The sequence below is a fragment of the Euleptes europaea genome, chromosome 3 (genome assembly GCF_029931775.1).
Source record: "Euleptes europaea isolate rEulEur1 chromosome 3, rEulEur1.hap1, whole genome shotgun sequence".
NCBI classification, from domain to species: domain Eukaryota; kingdom Metazoa; phylum Chordata; class Lepidosauria; order Squamata; family Sphaerodactylidae; genus Euleptes; species Euleptes europaea.
The window spans coordinates 23015472-23035605 of NC_079314.1; the positions used below are offsets into that span (position 1 = coordinate 23015472).

A 20134-nucleotide genomic window follows, 5' to 3' on the forward strand; every position below is an offset into this window, starting at 1 on the left:
AACAGAACTAATCCCTATATTATTTTATTTAATCTATTCTTGTCGTATCCAACATTATAAAGTCAATACCTAATATAAAAATTAATACAAAGTATAAATAAGGGATTAGATCAATGAGTATCCTTTGAATGGTCCCGTTAAAAAATAATTTTCACAGTACATTCTCCAAGCCTCCCATTCCCCAAAAAATTGTTCATTATCATTCTGATTTATCAAAGCTGTAAGCTTCGCCATCTCGGTCAATTCCAGCATTTTTTAATCCAGTCGTTTTTGTTTGGTATCTCAACTGTCTTCCATTTAGCTGCATATATCAATCGAGCAGCCGTGGTGGCATAGATCAAAAAGGTTCTATGAGTGAAAATGGTATCCGGTATCATACTCAATAGCTCATTTCAGGTGTTTTGGGAATATTTTGTTGTAGAATCAACCTTATTTCATTATATATCATCTCCCAATGTTTTTTGGCTTTTTCACAAGTCCACCACATATGATGAAAAAATTGTATATGTTTTGACAAACTGGAAATAGTTTCAGTACCAGTCTGTACAATATCAACCCAACAGGGACTAGAATAAGGTTACTGGCTTCATTTTCACGTGACCTAAGCAGGATTTGGAATCCAGGTCTACCAAGGTGAACAAATAGCTGACTTAACCTACTGAGCCTCTTAAGCTCATCTTTCTTAGCCTACCAAGACATTTTATTCTACATGGTTGTTGGTACACCCACAGTTAGGTTTAATATGCAATAATTTAGAAGTATGCCTCCTACCACCATTCTATTGATTGATCTAATGTTACAAAATCCATGCAGTTAGACACAAAGGCGTCTACATTAACTGCTGCCAGGTCTGTAATTTTGCAAGCTTTAAAAAAAATACAAATGCTGAAGTTGCAACTGTTGGCATTCCACAGTGAAACAAACCATCCCAAACATAGCCTTACTGGCTTGGAATGCAATCATGCATTCATAAAACCCATCCTGTATACCTAATCTGAAAGACAATGTGTCTGAGAAATTGATACTTTTATCCCGATACTATGTTGTGATCAACAGATAGGTTATTAACTTTTTGCTCTCTGGCTGTTGTGTGGGAAAATATATTTCCTTGGGACCAAAGGCGAGAATATACTGCAGTACTCTCAATCTTGGTAGTCTATTTACACATACTACAAGCACATTAGGATTTCACAATGAGGCAAGCATTTTTGTATTCATATTTGCCTTTAGATCCTATAAGGGGGCAAGTTTATACCATCTGCTGCCATACTTGTCTATTCCTTCCATATTTGTTTTCTGTATATGCTTGCAGAGGGGTAAGTTGCAGTATTGCAGTCCAAGCTCTGCTCACGACCTGAGTTCGATCCCGACGGAAGTCGGTTTCAGGTAGCCGGCTCAAGGTTGACTCAGCCTTCCACCCTTCCGAGGTCAGTAAAATGAGGACCCAGCTTGCTGGGGGTAAAGGGGAGATGACTGGGGAAGGCACTGGCAAACCACCCCGCAAACAAAGTCTGCCTAGTAAATGTCAGGATGTGACGTCACCCCATGGGTCAGGAATGACCCGGTGCTTGCATCTGTGTGCACATGGTGGTTATGACAACCCCATAGGGTTTTCAAGGCAAGAGAGGTCATGGTTTGCCATTGCCTGCCTCCGCATAGCAACCCTCAACTTTTTTGGTGGTCTCCCATCCAAGTATAAACTAGGGCTGGCCCTGCTTAGCTTCCATGATCTGATGAGATCAAGCTAGCCTGGGTTGTCCAGGTCAGTGTTGTACATATGCATATGTGAATTAACTATTACGCAATGGCAGCAATAAACTTCAATATGATTATCTTCTTAAAGAGTTGCTTTGATGCGAATGCCAGTATGGTGAGCGGGTAAGAATACTGGCTTAGGACTGGGGTAACCCAGATTCAAATCCCCAGTCAGCTCACTCGCCGACTGTGAGCCAGTCACCATTCCTTAAGCCTTAACTACCTCACAGGCTTGTTGTGTGAACAAATGGAGAGATTCACATAGGCAGGTAAGGTGTGAGAAAAATGCCAGAGATGTGGAAAAGGACAAAACAGTCTTGTTTAAGCTAGGTGCCCTGTATCTTGCAGATAAAGAGCAGCCTGGAACCTGAGCCCAAACCACTTCAGTTACCAGTCCATGCTGCAAATAGCATATATGTAGCCCTTTTGTGCAACTGGGGAATGCCCCAGCAACATACAGCCGTAAAGGATGAGGGAAAGGGAGCTGGCTCATCAGATGGTAAGCACGTGCACTCTGACATGCATTACCAAAGCCTTAAAGGTCCATTTGTCATGGGGAAAAGTTCCACATCTATGCTGCTGAAAGGATCCATGAAAGGAGGATGAAACTGGGTTCTCAGCAAGTACATCAGAGGGTCATTCAAGGCACTCATTTCCTGGTGCGCTTCCTCAGAGTGAATTCTATTCCCCTCTCCTTCAAAGATGCTTTCATCAGTGAAGGGGAGGTAATTGGTTTTAGAGGGAGTGAACCACACAGGGCTTGCATTCCTTGAGCATCAATTCCCTTCTCCTCTCCCAAATCATTATTCAAAGTGCTGCCTCCTTCACCACTGAAAAGGATCCGGGAGGGAATGTAGAACCCATTAAATTTTCTGTCTGTGTGTCAGTTTTGGCTCATCTATGATCGTTAACAAAGATAAAGGTAGATATTTTCACAGGTTCTCATGTGCACAATCTATTCCAGATTTGAATTGTGCACGTTGAGGCAATTGTTCACAACCAAGTGATTCACAGGAGGACTATAATATATGCATGTTTTCTGAGACAGAAAATGGTCATGGAGGAAATGAAAATAAGACCTTTCATCTTTATTATGCATTATCAGAATTTAGGGAATCACTGCATTTATTACATCATAGCAGACTGTGACTTCTCCTGTTCACCTTAATGAGCCTTGCCATGCCAATCTATATGTTGTGTACCACTCTATAATGTCAGAATATTCAACCTTACTAAAATCCAACCTGATTACAAATTTATTGACAAATAAATGTAGTGTTGGGGAAGAGTTTCACAGATACCATGGACTGCCAAAAGACAAATGAGTGGGTTCTAGATCAAACCAAGCCTGAACTCTCCCTAGAAGCTAAAATGACTGAACTGAGGCTATTGTACTTTGGCCACATTATGAGAAGACAAGAGGCACTGGAAAAGACAATAATGCTAGGAAAAGTTGAAGGCAGCAGGAAAAGAGGAAGACCCAACAAGAGATGGATTGACTCTATAAAGCAGGGGTGGGGAACCTTTTTTCTGCCAAGGGCCATTTAGAAATTGATAACATCATTCGCGGGCCATACAAAATTATCAACTTAAAAATTACCCTGCTATATTTGGTCAAACATTTAGCCAAGAGACACGACCGGAGATGGCTCTGAGTGTCTGCCACATAGAGCGACTCGCTTTTGAGCTCTGCAGTCCCCAGCTGGGCCCAAGAGATTCAGGCAGAGCAGCAAACACAAGACGGAGTGAGCGACAAGCCGCTTGGGGCTTGTAGGCAAAGGAGCCCGGACCAGTAATGCCCCGATCTAGCACTTTCCCACCCTTTTGCAGGACTTAGAGAGGAAAGGGTTAACACAGTTTCTTGGGTGGTCCTGGCAGCTCCATAGCTAATGACTCTTCTGCAAGGGGGAAAGAAGGTTCTTTTTCTTGAAAAAACAAACATCCGCCTTGAATAGAGGCTATTTCTGTCTGCGGGAGGGGGCGGATTGCCAGTCTTAGATCCTTCTGAGCTAGAGATCTGCCAGGACCCACGAAGGGCCAGACCAAATGATTTTGCAGGCCTTATATGGCCCTCGGGCCTGACGTTCCCCACCCCTGCTATAAAGGAAGCCATGGCTTTCAGTTTGCAAGACCTGAGCAAGGCTGTTAACAGTAGGACATTTTAGAGGTAAGTAATTCATAGGGTTGCTCAAGTATGAAGTGACTTGATGGTACTTAACACACATTAGTCTTCCAGCTAACCAGATTTGGAGTCATTACATTCTTGATAATATTCTCTCACCTTTCCTGCTTCATTTGCATTTAAACACATAGAGGGAGGGAACAATTAAAGCCAACCTCTCCCCTGATTGGACCAAAATTTGTAAGTGATACTAATTTCAGAAGCACAGACATGATTGGCCAAAACCTCCTAGAGTTCTTTTCTGCAAAAAGTGTATTTTTAAAATAAATAGTTTTTCCCTACATGGAGGAATAGCAGAAGTCACCCCACTGGAAGGTGGTATCAATCCATGGTATCAATCTACTCTGAACACTACTTTTGTGCATGAGTTTTCTATGATCTAGAACTTTTCAAGATTCAGCAAACTTCCATAAAAACTGGCCCAGAGAAGAGATTATATTTTCCTTTCTTTTTAAACTGCTAGGAGTTGAGTGTCTTCTCTCTGTTTTCCAAAAAAACCCCATTTTTAGTTAAATGCTTTGTACTACTAAAAAATTTCCTCTTATACCCAAGACCTTAATTTTTTTATCAATGTTAGCTGTAGAAAAATGTATCAGTACTTGTGAAAATTAATAAGAATTTGGGGGAGGCAGAACATTATCTAGAATATTTATGTATTATCTATGTAATTGAGGGATCCCCTATCAAGATATGATAATATATTGGAGAGGCTAGTGACACGTACTTTGCAGAAAAGCAGAGAAATGGGGTTCATTGGAATCTATTATATGCTTTTGTAGAAGACGACAGATTTAACAAAGAGTTTTACAGTTGAGTGGCAATGAGGTCATACTTCAATAAACATTGCTTGTTCAGGGACTATTTAATTTCTGAGGCCAAAAGGGCAGAAGAACTTACTGAAACAGTGTCTTGGTAAGTATATGCATTACAATTGGATGCAAGAACTCCTTAGCCCTCCTCTAGATGAAAAAAATTTCAGATCAATTTGTTCAGTTCTTAAAGGTGTTCTTTATATAAAGGCACTGGGGAACAATTCAGTACAGCTGAATTATTTATTTCTTTGGAAGGAATATACTTTTTACAACAGAAAGAGTAACTTCTGAGGACAATCCCCACTTTTTTGCATTGTTCTTACCTTGGAAGTTGGGGTATCCCATACAGCCAGACCAAAATAGTCTTCTTCCAAAAGGTTGAGGTGATCACATACTTTCTTAAGCAGATCCTGCCCTTTAGCATGTTTCTGCACACAAACACAAATACATGATATTGTGTGGTCACTTTTAGGTGGCTTCTATTCATATCTTGGCCAATGACATCACAGCCCATTCACACTTTAGAAGGCCCATGTCTGTGAAAGAGAATGAATACTAACCACTCTTACACTGACTTTCATTAGGATTGTTGTGTCTTAATAAAAAAAGAGTAAGACGAGGTTGGTATTAAATCTCTTGGCTTCTAACAGATAGCTGCTCATCATAAATCAAGGCGAGTGGAACAACAGTGGAAAGGCCCTTTGATGTCTCGTGATGGCCTTCTGACTATTTCGAGAACCAGCGTGGTGCAGTGGTTAAGAGATTAGAGAACCAGGTTTGATTCCCCACTCCTCCACATGAAGCCTGTTGGTTGATGTTGGGTTAGTCACAGTTCTCGCAGAATTCTCTCAGCCACACCTACCTCAAAAGATGCCTGCTGTGGGAGGGAGAGAGAAGGCAACTGTAAGCCACTTTACAGTAGAGAAAAGCAGGGTATAAAGAACCAACTCTTCTATTAACAGAAGGAAAGGTTGCTTGGAGCCCAGGCAGGTGGCTTGAGACATGGGTACTAAGCATGAAGTGAAAGCAACAAAAAGCCTACACAGCAACCTCATAGTGCTCAGGAGAATATTCAGCAAATTTTTTCAATCTTGAGGATGGCACTCCATGTTATCCTGGCAAATGAATGCTCCGAAAATGATGTGGTAAAGAAAACCTGGATGCAGAAGGGCGGAAGTGATTTTCTCTTTCATTAATGTCCTTGATTTTCTCTCAGCCTGGCTGGAGGGTGGGATATTTAAAATGGCAAGGAGGAGGGGAAGATTTGCAGGAAAGAATTGACAGCTGCCTCAGTAAAGCTCTTTAGCAAGGTAGCATAGAAGTTCTCTTAATAAATTAATAAGGTGCCTGCCAAGTCTCCACTAAAAGAACATCTCACACTTGCCTTACAAGAAAAATATGGGGCAGCAAACCCTGCATTTTCTTTACTTGGTTTTGTACTGCAAGGTAACTGATATCAGGGAAAATAAAAAGCTTGGTAGCATGGCATTTTCTGGAAGTTGGGGCTATTCCCGCCCTGAGAGACAGGAAGTTAAAGATTTTTAGTCCTACCTCCCCGAGCAACCAATGGGAATAACCAAGATGCAAGATGCCCTTACCCTCAGAGCGGGAAAAGTGGTTGTCCCCCCCACCATGTTCTGGCCACAGGATGACCACACTCTACAATGTATGTGAAGGGACAAGACCATGCAAAACTTTTCCTCCACTCCTTCATGACAAGCACAGCATGACCCCCATTTCAACAGAAGCACTAAACTTAGCAAACGCATCAAAATCTTAATATATTGTGCTTCCAAATACAGAAACACACTTACATCCACAGAACACTCAAAAATGGTGTCATCCAGCAAAGAAACCTTGCAGTGCATGCTGTTTCTGGGTCTTCTTGGTGTCTTTTGAGCACCTTTTACTTCTTTGTCTGGTTTTGCCTTGTTCTCTTTTTTCTCTTCTGTATTACAGCACTCCACTTGCTCTTCTCCTTCCTTAATCTCCAAATCTCTGTTCTCTGGATCTTGATCGGGATCCTGATCTTGATCTTGATCGGGATCCTGATCCGGATCTTGATCCTGGTCTTCTCTTCTATCTTCCTGAGCAGGCTGAAACCACAGATCAAAATCTAGCACAACAATAGATACTGCTAAGCAATATTTAGAGCATTTGTACAAATACATTGTATGCAATTCTCTTACTACATTATAAGGAGAATTAACTCACAAAAAGCATAGCCCACTACTTCTTGATAGGTATGAAATTTATTGTACCCTGGAAGATTTTAACTTAATTATGATAATTCACTATGTTGATTCTGAAACTAAAAACTTTCAGCAATGTAAGTGCCACCAGACATATTTATGATGAAAACTTGCACCGGCTACCATTTGTAGCATGTCATTCTGGAGTTCTGGGAGACAGAGGACTTGAAAAAATAGTAATTTTGATCGAACAGACATTTAGGTGGCAAAATAAGCTTTGCTTAAGCTTTTGGTGTAGGACACCAGATAAACGTAGGCTGAGGTAATAGGCAACTCACCGGTTAGTTGTTATCAAATCACAACCAACTATCTGACGATATTTGACTGCATTTTAATTTTTAATTTCAGTAGGAAATTGTCTGATAGTAAAAACAGGAGTTAGACTCCATGATCACTAACCCTGCAGGACACACAAGTACACAGAAATTTCATTTAGCATCAAACATCTACCCTGAACTACAGTTATAACCACATTTAAAAAACTGACTGTTTTGTTTACACAAAATTTGCAAATGTTTAGGCTATCCCTGTATTTCCAGGACAAAAGCCAAAAACAAGTGCAGTCTTTGGACTATTCAAGTTTACATTTGCATTAAATTGCCAGCTATAAATAATAGACTAGAACAGTTTACAATTTAATGGCATTGTTTCACATCTATTAACTAATTGAGGGTTTGGTAATTACCAAACGCCTATTTCCTTGTTCTACATAATCAATGTTTTAAATAGTCTACAAGTCAGTGGAGAAGTATTTTTATTGGATAAAACTGCAGCCGAAAACTCACAAGAAGCTGATCACTTAAAAAGGAATATTTTAACGTTAACAAATCCACACCTGAAAGAAAAGCACAGCATCCATAATGCTCCTGCTGTGCTGTTCTCCTACAAAAATGTATACAAAATCCTTGCAGCTGCTGAAATTTTGGTGCCTCCACTGCTACTTGTGTGTCAGCATTCTCCTGCCACAGAGGTCTGTCAGCGTCCCATGTCAGGAAAAACAATCTAGTGTTACTTGGCTATGAGAAATCACGCACAAATAACATTAATATGGATATTTCATTGACAAATTTCATGCACAACCACGTCGATTTCTACTTTAATGATGCATGTTAGTATTTATAGCTCTTTTAGTATAATATAGTGTATTAGAATCAGCACATAAAGTGGTGAACACACTTGTTAATTCCCTAACCCTTTTCTTCAGGGAGATGTTAGCAGCATTTTATTTTATTAAATTTGTACCCCGCTCTTACCCAAGCCGAGGCTGGGCCCAGAGTAGCTCACAACATTTAAAGTACATTACAGTAAAGTATAAAATGATAAAAAATATAATACGTTCCAATAAAATCCCAATACAAAACTAGTTGGCACCTATCATTGGCAGGCAGGTTCGCAACAAGTCTGGGGAGGCAATCAGTACCCCATCAGAGTCAAGGTACCGAATAGTGAAAAGGGGGGGGGGAGGCCAGCTATCTTACATACCATCGCTGCCCTCAACCCTAGCCCTGGTGGAACATCTCAGCCTTACAGGCCCTGCAGAACTGCATTAGATCCCACAGGGCCCTGGTCTTCATGAGAGAGGGTGTTCCACCAGGCTGGTGCCAGGGCAGAAAACTGCCATGGTCCTGATCAAGAACAGCGGGACACTCTTTGGGATGGGGACCACCAGTAAGTTGTTACATGCAGAGCATAAAGCTCTCTTGGGGGCATGCCAGCAGAGACGGTCTGGAAGGTATGATGGTCCCAGACCGTTAAAGGCTTTAAAGGTTTAAACCAGCACCTTGAACCTGATCTGGTACTCAACCTGGAGCCAGTTGGTGAAGTACTGGCTGAATATGTGCTCTCAGCGGGGTCCCGGTAAGGATCAGAACTGCAGCATTTTGGATCAGCTGGAGTTTCTGGGTCAGTATCAAGGGCATCCCTACAAAGAGTGAGTTACAGTAATCTAGTCTGGAGTCTAGCATGGATCACTGTGTCTAGGTTGGTACGGGAGAGATAAGGGACCAGCTGCCTAGCCTGGCCGAGATGGTAAAAAGCCGCCTTGACTGTGGCTGTGACTTGAGCCTCCGTCGATAAGGAGGCATCAAGGATCACACCCAGGCTCTTGGAGGAGCAGGTGTCAGTTGCACGCCATCAAGAGCTGCCCCCCCACCCCACATCTGATCCGTGCCGACTCAGCCACAGGACTTTCATCTTCGATGGATTTAGTTTTCACCGGCACTGTCTCAAACATCTCGTCATGGCTTCCAGGCACCCGGTCAGTGTGTCCGGGGCGGTGTCAGGCCGGCCATCCATCAACAGGTATAGCTGGCTGTCATCAGTGTACTGGTGACAACCTAGCCTGACAACCTAGCCTGCTCCCTAAGCGCCACCCTCTGTCCCCGTCCATGGAAAAAACAGCGAAGCCATTGGAGGGCTGTGCCCCAAATCCCTGTGTCAGCGAGGCAGTGGTCTAAAAGATCGTGATCAACCGTGTCAAAAGCTACTGATAGTTCAAGAAAACTCAGAAGCCCCAACCTGCCTCGATCCAGCTGTCAACAGAGATAGCCTGTGAGAGTCACCAGATTGTCTTCGTCCCATGGCCAGGGTGGAAGCCAGACTGAAATGGGTCCAAAGCCGATGGATGTGTCATCCAGGAATGGAGCATTGTTTTACTCACCGTGAATGCTCATTCTCAGCTGAGGCGAAGGCGTCTTGATTCGTGGGTTATTTCCCTCCATCTTCAGGGTAGGCAGGACTAAATTTTTATTGGCTTCCTGTCTCCCCCTGGTGGGAAATAGCCTGCAAAAACTCAGGTACAGTCTTGCCTAGCTACTAAGAACAGGAATGAAGCTCCTTGAACAACAAAGGGTCAAAAATACGAGCAAACAACATCATAGACAGTAGAACTCAGTCAGGTAGGAAAGGACTCAAAGAGACTTTATCCTAAGCATGAACCCTTTAACTATACTAAACATTGTATGTGCAACAGATGAGGGACACATATAATTGACTTGAACTAACAGCGAACAATGTAACTTCAACTAGTGGTGTACAGCATAATAAACAGAGCACGGGCGGGCAAGACGCCTTCGCCTCAGCTGAGAATGAGCATTCACGGTAAGTAAAACAATGCTTCATTCTCCAACTGAGGCTTCAGCGTCTTGATTCGTGGGACCTCCAAGAGCTCCCCAATGGGCGGGTAGTGCCCTCTATTCCACCACGTGTTGTAGAACCCGGCGCCCGAAGGCAGCCTGAGCAGAAGCCCACTTATCCACTCTATAGTGCTTGGTGAATGTCGTCACCGAAGCCTAGGTAGCAGCCTTACAAATTTCATCTACAGGGGCTTGACGGTCAAAGGCGGCAGAAGAGGCAGAACTCCTCAGGGAATGAGCTGTAATTCCCTCGGGAACAGATTTTCCCGAAGAACTGTAAGCTAGGGCAATACAGTCCTTGATTGTGCGGCTAATTGCTGAGGATGACATCCTCTTGCCCTTGTTCGGATTGGATATCCCGATGAACATGAAGTCCGTTTGACGAAAATCTTTTGTTCTATTAATGAAAATGCGTAATGCCCTACGCACATCCAATGTATGCCAGGTCTTTTCTTTTGTATTTGAAGGGTTGGGACAAAAGGAGGGCAAGTTAATCTCCTGGTTCCTATGAAAGGCCGAATTGATTTTTGGCCTAAAGGTGGGGTCTGGTAGCAGGACCACCTTGTCCTTATGGAAGGTGCATAAGCCCTTAGCCATGGAAAGAGCCCTGAGCTCGGATACCCTTCTAGCCGATGAAATGGCCACTAAAAATAAAACTTTCATTCTCAGGAATTTAAGGTCTACAGAGCGGAGAGGTTCAAAGGGAGATTTTGTAAGGGAGTTAAGGACTAAATTTAAGTTCCAGGAAGGGAAGCGGTGCCTAACTGGTGGCTGAATCTGAGCTACCCCCTTCAGGAAGGCCAAGACTTGTTGGTGTTTGGAAGTGGGGAATCCTTCAAGTTCTGGAACAACAGTGGCTATGGCAGCCACTTGTCTCCTTAGGGTAGAACCAGATAATTTGAGATGCTAACCTTTTGTAAGAACTCGAGAACCCCCTGGGTTCCTGGATGTAAAGGGTCTACCTTCTTTCGCCTTGTCCAGCGGACGAAGGCCTTCCAGGATGAGTTATAAATACGCCTAGTGGATGGTTTGCGAGCTTCAGAGATGGTATTTACTACCTCGACTGAGTAGCCCCTGTCTAATAGAGCGTTCTGCTCAAGCGCCAGGCGGTTAAGCAGAACCAATGAGGGTCCGGGTGGATCAGTGGACCCTGGCTCAGGATTCCCCATTGAGTCGGTATTTTCCAAGGATCCTGGCATGACATCTGTCTTAAGGCTGCAAACCAGGGGCGACGTGGCCAGAAGGGAGCCACTAGGATGACCTCTGCTCTCTCCTGTCTGATCTTTCTCAGCACTTTGGCTAAGATGGGAAGGGGCGGGAACGCATAGAGAAGACCCTGGGGCCACGGGCTCAGTAGGGCATCTGTGGCTTCCGCCTCTGGTTGGCAGTACCTAGAGAAGAACCGTCCTACCTTGTGGTTTTCTACGGAGGCGAACAAGTCGATCAGAGGGTCTCCGAAGGTAGATGTAATTTGACCGAAGGTTGCATGATCCAAGGACCATTCTCCTTCGTCCGCGAATTGCCTGCTTAGCTGATCCGCCCGCACGTTCAGAGCACCCCTGATATGCTCGGCTCGGATCGACAGTAGATTGGATTGGGTCCAGGTAAAAATCTGGACCGCTTCTAGGTGTAGGGCCGATGACCTGGAGCCCCCCTGTTTGTTTATATAAGCCTTGGTCGCAGTGTTGTCCGTTCTGACTAGGACATGTAACCCTCTGACCAAGGGGGCAAAGACTCTGAGGGCTAGTCTTACTGCCCTTAATTCCAACACATTGATGTGTAATGTTGTCTCCGCCACCGACCCTTGGCCCTGTGTCGAATGTGTCAGATATGTGGCCCCCCAACCCTCTAGGCTGGCATCCGTGACTATCTGTGCTGGCTCTGCATGAATGTAAAAGGAGTGATTGGACAGGTTTCCCCGGTCCAGCCACCAGTGTAGACTCTTTCGCGTCACTGCTGAGAGGGATATGAGCCTGTCTTTCTTCCGGGCAATGTCTTGCTGAAAAGGGCGAAGTTGCCATTGAAGTGGCCTGGAATGAAAACGGGCCCATGGAACCACGGACATACAAGCAACCATGTGGCCCAGTAGTTGCGCTAGTGTCATGATCCTTGCTGTTCTGGAACTGGCTACAGAGGAAGCAGATTTGATTAGTTTCTGGATCCGCTCCTGGGAAAGAGAAATAGCATTGATGGAAGAGTCTATTCTCACTCCCAGGTGAATCATTGACTGAGAGGGGATTAAAGAATTTTTCTGGAAGTTTATGACATAACCGTGTTCCTGCAATATTTGCACCACCCTGTTTGTGTGCATTGTGGAATGGCGTTGAGATTGTGCGCAGATCAGAATGTCGTCCAGGTACGGATGTACCTGGATTCCCTCCTGTCTGATAGTGGCTATGACTGTCACGAGGGTCTTCGTGAAGACTCGCGGTGCAGAGGTCAACCCAAAGGGGAGGGCTCTGAACTGGTAGTGGTTGGGGCCAAAGGTGAACCTGAGGAAACGTCTGTGAGATTGGTGTATCGCCAGATGTAAGTATGCTTCAGTCAGGTCCACTGCTGTCATGAATGTGCCTGGGAGAAGGGAGTCTATAATTGACTTTACAGTCTCCATGCGGAAACGTCTTCGGGGCATCCTTCGATTCAAGTATTTTAGGTTGAGGATGGCCCTCCAGTCCCCATTCTTTTTGGGGACCGTGAAGAAAATCGAATATACTCCCAGGCCCTTCTCGAGAGCAGGGACCTGTTCGATGGCTCTGATGGATAATAGGTGCCTTATGGCTCTGAGGGACCTGTCCCGTGTCTGCATTTTGAAAGGTACCGGTGAACGTAGGAAGCGGTCCTTCGGGGGGGAGGAAAACTCCAGAAGGTACCCCTGAGAAATAATTTGGAAAACCCAATTGTCCGTGTCTGAACTGGCCCACCTGGAGCTGAAATATTGCAGCCTCCCCCCGACCGGGATTTGGTCTGAGTCACTGGGGGTTAGGCTTGGGGAATTTGTCTCCCCTTTCGGCACGGGGTTGCTGACCCTGAGACCTAGAGAATCTGCCTCCCCTCCGAAAGGATCTTGAGGGATTCCAGGAGCCCTTCCTGGTGTCATTTCTAAACCTGTTGGGTGTTCTGGACTGACGAAAGGACTGGTAAGATGGAGATTTATGCTCCCTCTTGAATTGCTTCGGCATGACATGTTTTTTGTCCTTCGTCTCTACCAATATTTTATTCAGCTTGTCCCCAAAAAGTCTGCCCTGTTGTATGGGGTATGCCATCAACGTTGTTTTGGCCTTAAAATCCGCCTGCCATGTTCTGAGCCAAAGAGCTCTGCGAATTGAGGTAACTGAGGCCATGGACCTAGCTGAAAAGGACATAGTGTCGAGTGACGCATCAGCTATGAAAGTGATAGCTGACTGAACCCTTTCCAAACCCCCAATTACTCTCTGATTGATAGGGGGAATTAGTTGGATGAGCTTCTTCACCCACAAGAATGAAGCTCGGGCAAAAATAGAGATTGCAGCACTAGCCTGAATAGCTAGAGCTGCATTTTCATGGGATTTTTTAGTTAGAGCATCTGCTTTTTTGTCCAATTGGTCCCTAATGGAACCCATGCCGTCCTCGGGGACCAGACCTGGATTTTGAAGGTCAGCCACTGGAGCATCTACCAGGGGAACCTTAAGGAGGTCCATAGCATGGGGTGCAAGGGAGTATAATTTTTTGATCGACTGCGGAGTTTGTCTGTTAGCAGCAGGGTTACTCCACTCATCTTGGACTGCTCTTTGAAAAAACTCAGGAAAAGGGACCAGGTTATGTTTGGCTTTCTGACGTGGAAAGCATTCAGGCACTCCCTGCTTCAGGCTATTTTTGTCCTCTGACGTAACCGCAGATGGTTCATTTAAGTCAAGTGCCAAAAGAGCCTTAGCCAAAAGGGCTTGGTAGTCGTCCACATTGAAAAGGCGCATCTGGGGCTCCTCACCCGGAATTGCCTCTTCATCTGACTCGAATTCGCCCTCCTCTTTCTCCTCTCCGGAATCGAGGGAGGAAGACTGAGAGTTAATGTCCATCACCACGCCAGCACCCTGTGAGGCGTGCGCTTTCAATGCCGCTTTAGTGGGCCACTGAGAAACCGAAGGCCCCTCCCCAGGGTCTGCCATATCTCCCTCTCTCGAATAATTGGAGGTTGAATTAGAAGTAGGAAAGGCGACTTGCCCCTGCATAGGGAGAGACTGAATTCGCATCTGATAAGCATGAAAGGCCTGCCATTGTCTCTGCAAGGCAGTATTTATCATGGCATCTGCCTCCTCGCGAGAAAGGGAGCGATTGCCCATAAGGGGAGGAATGGGGTCCCCGGAATTGGGTACATTAGGAGCCTGAGTTCCCGCCATCACAAAGTTGGAAGGTAGTTGGGGTGCCATAAACGGCATAAAATGGCCGCCTGTGGGAGGAGGGGGGGAAAACCGCCCGAAAACGCACCAAAATGGCCGCCCGTATTAAGGGCAAAGGCGGGGGCATTACCTGCTCCGCGCGAAGATGCAGGCTCCGCCGCCAGTGAGGACGCCTGAACAGACGTACTTGCTATGCCCTCTGAGCCCTTCGAGCCGACGGGAGACTTCTTCCCGGCCCTCGAAATAGCGCCGACCTTGAGCCCCTTTTTCTTGTGCTTACCGATCTGCTGTGCCGGGGCTGCGCGCTTTAAAACCGTCGCGGACTTTCGCGCCCTTTTGCCTCTGGGCTTTTCGTCCGCGCCCGGTTCGGAGGCTTCCTGCTCCGTGCTCCCTAAGGCCTCGCTGCTGCAGGCATTGGGAGGGTCCGAATCCTTTAGGGTGGATTGTACTAGCCCCGTATGATAGTCCGACTCGGACAAAAGGTCATCCTCCCTTTCTCTCGTGGCGTCCGCCATGTTAGGGGCCCATTAATAACGGGAACCAACTATGCTCCCTTCCCTGCAACTGGTTCTCAAGGCACGAAGGGAGGGGGGGAGGGTAGACAGTCAGGACGACACAACAAAAGACAATAACAACAAGAAAAAACAGTAAGGAGCTAAAGGTAAATGTATATATATGCCGTTGGTAAGCATAGAGTGCTTACACCCTGCTCACCCTTCCGAGGCAGGACAGAACTGGGTTTTTGCAGGCTATTTCCCACCAGGGGGAGACAGGAAGCCAATAAAAATTTAGTCCTGCCTACCCTGAAGATGGAGGGAAATAACCCACGAATCAAGACGCTGAAGCCTCAGTTGGAGAAAGATAGATTTGACATTGGGCAGTAGTTTGCCAGATCACTTGGATCTAAAGATGACCTTTTTAAGAACTGACACACCACTGCCTCTTTCAAAATCCCTGGGAAGACCCCTGTTTCGAAAGACAGGATAATGATATCTCCCAGGGGAGCCCGCACCACATCCCCACTGGCCTTAACAAGATAGGATGAGCACAGGTCCAGGAGGCATGTAATAGCTCCCTCAGGACCCTGTCAATGGCCTGGGAGAGCCGAATGAAGTGGTCCAGTGTTGGACCAGAAGACGGCCACAAGGCCTTCAACTCATTAACTAGTCCGATGTTGGCAGGGAGGTCACGGTGGCACAACAAGACTGTGTCTGCAAAATAGCTCGGAAAAGCCTCACAGCTAATAGCCAAATTTGAATTTAATTGTCCCTCCATAAAGAACTTAAGGGATCTAATTACACTAAACAATTGAGCCGGGAGAGAGCTAGCGGGTGCAATGGAGGCCACGCGCAAACGTTTCTTTGTGGCTTTTACAGCCATCTCATAGGCCTTCATAAACGTCCTATAAGATGTTCTTGTAACTTGGTCCTGAGCCCGCCGCCAAGCTCACTCTAGCCGCCTAAGCTCCCATTTCTTATTTTGAAGCTCCATGGTGCACCACAGGGCTCGGTGAAGATGGGAGCAACAAGGGCATTGGGGTGCAATTCTGTCGGCTTCAGACAGAGGGACATGCCAGTTTTCCACCAGCTCATCTAAGGAACCACCAGGGGGAACTGGATCCCTTATAGCACTCTGGAATCCAATTGGATCTATGAGCCTCCGCGGGCCAGAATAAATCAGCTTGTCGCCCACATAAGGAGGAGACACAAAGTCAATCCGGGCTTTCAGGGCATTGTGGTCTGACCATGGCTCTTCATCTATAGATATCAGGCCCATCTTTCCCCAATCCAAAGATCAGATCCAGCGTGTGGCCCGCTTGGTGTGTGGGACCCAATACAAATTGGGAGAATCCCAGTGCTGCCACGGAAGACACTAAGAAATGTGGTGATGGCTGCCAACTTAGAAGGCTTTGAAAAGGGAGTGGACATGTTCATGGAGGATAGGGCTATCCATGGCTAATAGTCAAAACAAATACTAGTCATGATACAGACCTATTCTCCCCAGGATCAGAGGAGCATGCCTATTATATTAGGTGCTTTGGAACACAGGCAGGATAACACTGCTGCAGTCATCTTGCTTGTGGCCTTCGTAGAGGCGCCTGGTTGGCCACTGTGTGAACAGACTGCTGGACTTGATGGGCCTTGGTCTTATCCAGCATGGCTTTTCTTATGTTCTTAAGTCTTCAGAATTCTTTTTAAAAACTGTTTATACACATAGCTGTAACTAGATCATGCCACACAGTGCCCAGAGGCACTTATTTAACAAGTAGTATATGCTTTTTATGTAGAATTTACTAAGAGTGCTTATCTACATTTTTGGATTCAATACTAAAGTTTACAGCTACAGACTGGTTAACACCCTCCAGAAGTTACACATTAAGAATCTTCTTGGATGCTTATTAACCAGCGCTTAGCAAGCAAGAAACTAGTTTATTTCTTTTTTACCTGTGTTTCTGCACTGCTGAGCGAATGGAGGTCTAAAGATGGGTCAGTTCTGAGCTCAGGTTCAGGTGCCGCTATGGGGGCTTTCAGCAGAATCTCTTCGTTGGGATCATTTCCTATATCTATGTCTTTCTGGCCTTCACCGCTTTCTTTTGTTTCTGCCTCGTTCCCTTCTTCTTCAGAGACCTGAGATTTGGGCCTCTTAAGGAATGATGAAAACAGGCGTGACAGGCCCCGACTTTCAGGATTGCGTTCTTTGCTCTTGCTTTGATCCTCCCGTGTGGGCGTATCACCATTGGATGCTTTCAGTTTCTTCTTTGATTGATTATCCCCCTCAGGTGCTTGCTGAGATGCTTTCTCCAAGGAGGCTTCGTATTTTTCTGTTTCAGCAGCTATCTCCTCCTCTTTTGGTGGCTGCTGCTTTGGAGTCTCAGCCTCTGCCACTAAACTCTTTTCAGTTGTCATGATGAATCTGTTCATAGAAATATAACCAAAGAAATTCTATATAAACATGAAACCACTGCACAAAACTCATACAGTGAGAGAGTACCTTTTTTCTTGCCATCAAGTCACATCTGCCTTATGGCAACCCCTGGTGAGGTTTTCAAAGCAAGAGACATTCAGAGGTGGTTTGCCATCGCCTGCCTCCACGTCACAACTCTGGTATTCCTTGGAGGTCTGAGATCTCATAGAATCATAGAGTTGGAAGGGACCACCAGGGTCATCTAGCCTGTTCTGATGAGAACAGGCTAGCTTGGGCTATCCAGGTCAGGGTACTATAAAGCTCAAAAAGCTCATTTGCTATCTAGGGCCAGCTAAGTAATAATACTTAGTTATATAGTGTGTTTCTAGCTTCTGGGACTTTGATGATTGACAATGCAATCCTAAAACAATTTTCTGGGAGTAAGCCCCACAGAATAGACTTGAGTAGGATTATGATTAGACCTGTTTAAGATTGTTCTCTAAACATATGCAATCACTACAATGGCCCTATAACGCAGGCTAGCAATATTAACCCCACATTGAAGGTAGAGGGCTGAGAAACAAGTAATTGCTGAGGGCTGGAAAACAGTGGTTTGTGTCAGACTGTAGCCAGCAACAGATTTAAACCAGGGACTTCCTGATTCACATTTTGTATTTTTAGGAGCAACTACACTACATAAGTTCACTATGTGGGGTGCAAAAATATACAGATGTATAATGTTGGACCCAATATAGGGAGCTTGTATAGTATAGAAAGTATGGTACAAATTATTCAGTTGATTCATATAAACACACACAAACAACTTACTGCAGCCAACACACGATGAAAATACTATACAACCAATATATATGATTTCAGTCCTTTACAGTTTAAATCCTATAGTGGGCAATGAAGTAAGTTTTCTAAAAAACTCTGAATCAGAAAAATTTCTGGGAAAATTTCTGGTGCATATTTAAATAAATAATTTGAATATTTACATTATTTTAGAGAAATTAGGCAAATACATCACGCACAAGCACTGGGGGCTTTTCATGCGTCAAACCCACATTTAGCCTATTGAACATGACTGATTTGCAGCACAACAGACTTGTCAACTATAGATACACTACATTTACATAAGTGGAGCAGAACATTTTCTACAGAAAAATATAGCATCTGAAAATATTCTGTGGATAATTTTCTGCCTCACATCACAGATAGTGGAATCACTAATTTGAAGATTTTTTTCACTTACTATTCAAAAACATTTGAAATGGGGCTTGTGCAAAGGTTTAGCATTTCTGTTTCCTCTAAATTAAAAATGAGAAATGAAATTTCAGTCCCTATTTCCTGAAACAGGAAAAGTATAATTTGCCATATTTCATCTGACAATAAAACCACTATTCAGTCAAAACACAAGTTCACAACCAGTTATCCATACAAGCAAAAATGTTCATATCTCTGACCAGATTAGTAATAATCTGAATTATCAAACATTATAAAGTATGGTAGTTAATACAGTATTTATTGATAACTACAGTTCATGCAATAATCAAACAATATAATGGGAGCTAATGAAAAATTCCTGAATTCTATACAGCCTAAAAAGCAACTCTGTCTCCATTAACTTGGCTACATTATAGTACCATGCTATGAGTTTACTAATCAAAGTGCAGAATTGGCATTCAGCAGTAAGGGAGGGGGTGGGGAATAATTGTTTTGTTTTTTGGCATTCAGCCAAAAGTACAATTCAGTCTGCTTTCCACTGAGCACTTGGGAAAATATAAATAAAAGCATAATGTTTTACAAACTACTTCAAACCACTGAAGTTGATAATGTGGGATTGGTTTGTGCACATGCTTACTTTAGCAAATAAATAAGACGCTCCCAAGGAGAGGGTGGGAGATTTCCCATTTTAAAATCAGGATAGCAAAGCTTTTTTACAGAGTTGCCTGTTTATAGAGCCTGGTGTGTTCACAGGCTAAGCAGCTTTGAAACCAAGCCTGAGGTGGGGTTTGGTGGAGAGGAATGTCTCCATCTATTTCCTCTGTCTCCTTAGGAATCACGTCATAACTCTGCTTTGTACAAGGATATCCTAGTGGCTTCTGCCAAATAAGCTTATCACAAAAAGCTAAGGATGTAGAGCTGAGCACGTACTAGCAGTCCCCTTCCCTATGATTTCTTTTGCTCATCATTTTTATCCTTACCTGCACTAACAGAGAACCTTATGGTGTCATGTTATGCCATGAAGTCTTACTAAAAAGTTACAGGGAAGATGGGGATAATTTAGTACATGGATGCTAGCTTTTGATGGCATTCTCTTTTCTCTTAGAACACAGAGTTTCATCCTATTATGACAAGGAGGAAAAGAATTTCCATCATGTAGGTCACCTTACAATCTAAAAATTAAACTGCAATGATGCCCAACTAGTCACTCATAGGCACCATGGTACACACCAATGAGGTTCATGGCACGCATTTCCTCCTTTTCCGAAACCTCTCAAAAGAAAAGAGCCAGTCTTGGCTGGCCTCTACCTTACTGGTGCAGGACATGCTCCAGAAGAATTCAGAGGCACCACCTCCACAGGAAGCTCCCACTAAGAAACAGCTGCCTCCTTTACAGCAGGATCCTTGGCTTGGAATCTCCTAACATTCCAGGTCTGGCCCCTGTCCTACTGGCAGTCATTTTGTGGTTGTCCCTCATGGCAGCCATTTTGTAGCG

The 20134-nt window shown here is 44.5% G+C and overlaps 1 protein-coding gene across 1 annotated transcript in view; it reads right to left on the bottom strand.

Annotated features, from left to right (window-relative positions):
- The window catches only part of EPB41 (erythrocyte membrane protein band 4.1), a 117412-nt gene that overhangs the window by 69998 nt on the left and 27280 nt on the right, over nt 1-20134 (bottom strand). The window contains exons 2-4 of the mRNA XM_056845755.1: nt 16953-17421; nt 6564-6845; nt 5073-5177 (exon numbers count right to left, since the gene is read on the bottom strand). Of these exons, the coding sequence (XP_056701733.1) occupies nt 5073-5177; nt 6564-6845; nt 16953-17414 (849 nt within the window). The 5' untranslated portion in view covers nt 17415-17421. The remainder of the gene's footprint in view (nt 1-5072; nt 5178-6563; nt 6846-16952; nt 17422-20134) is intronic.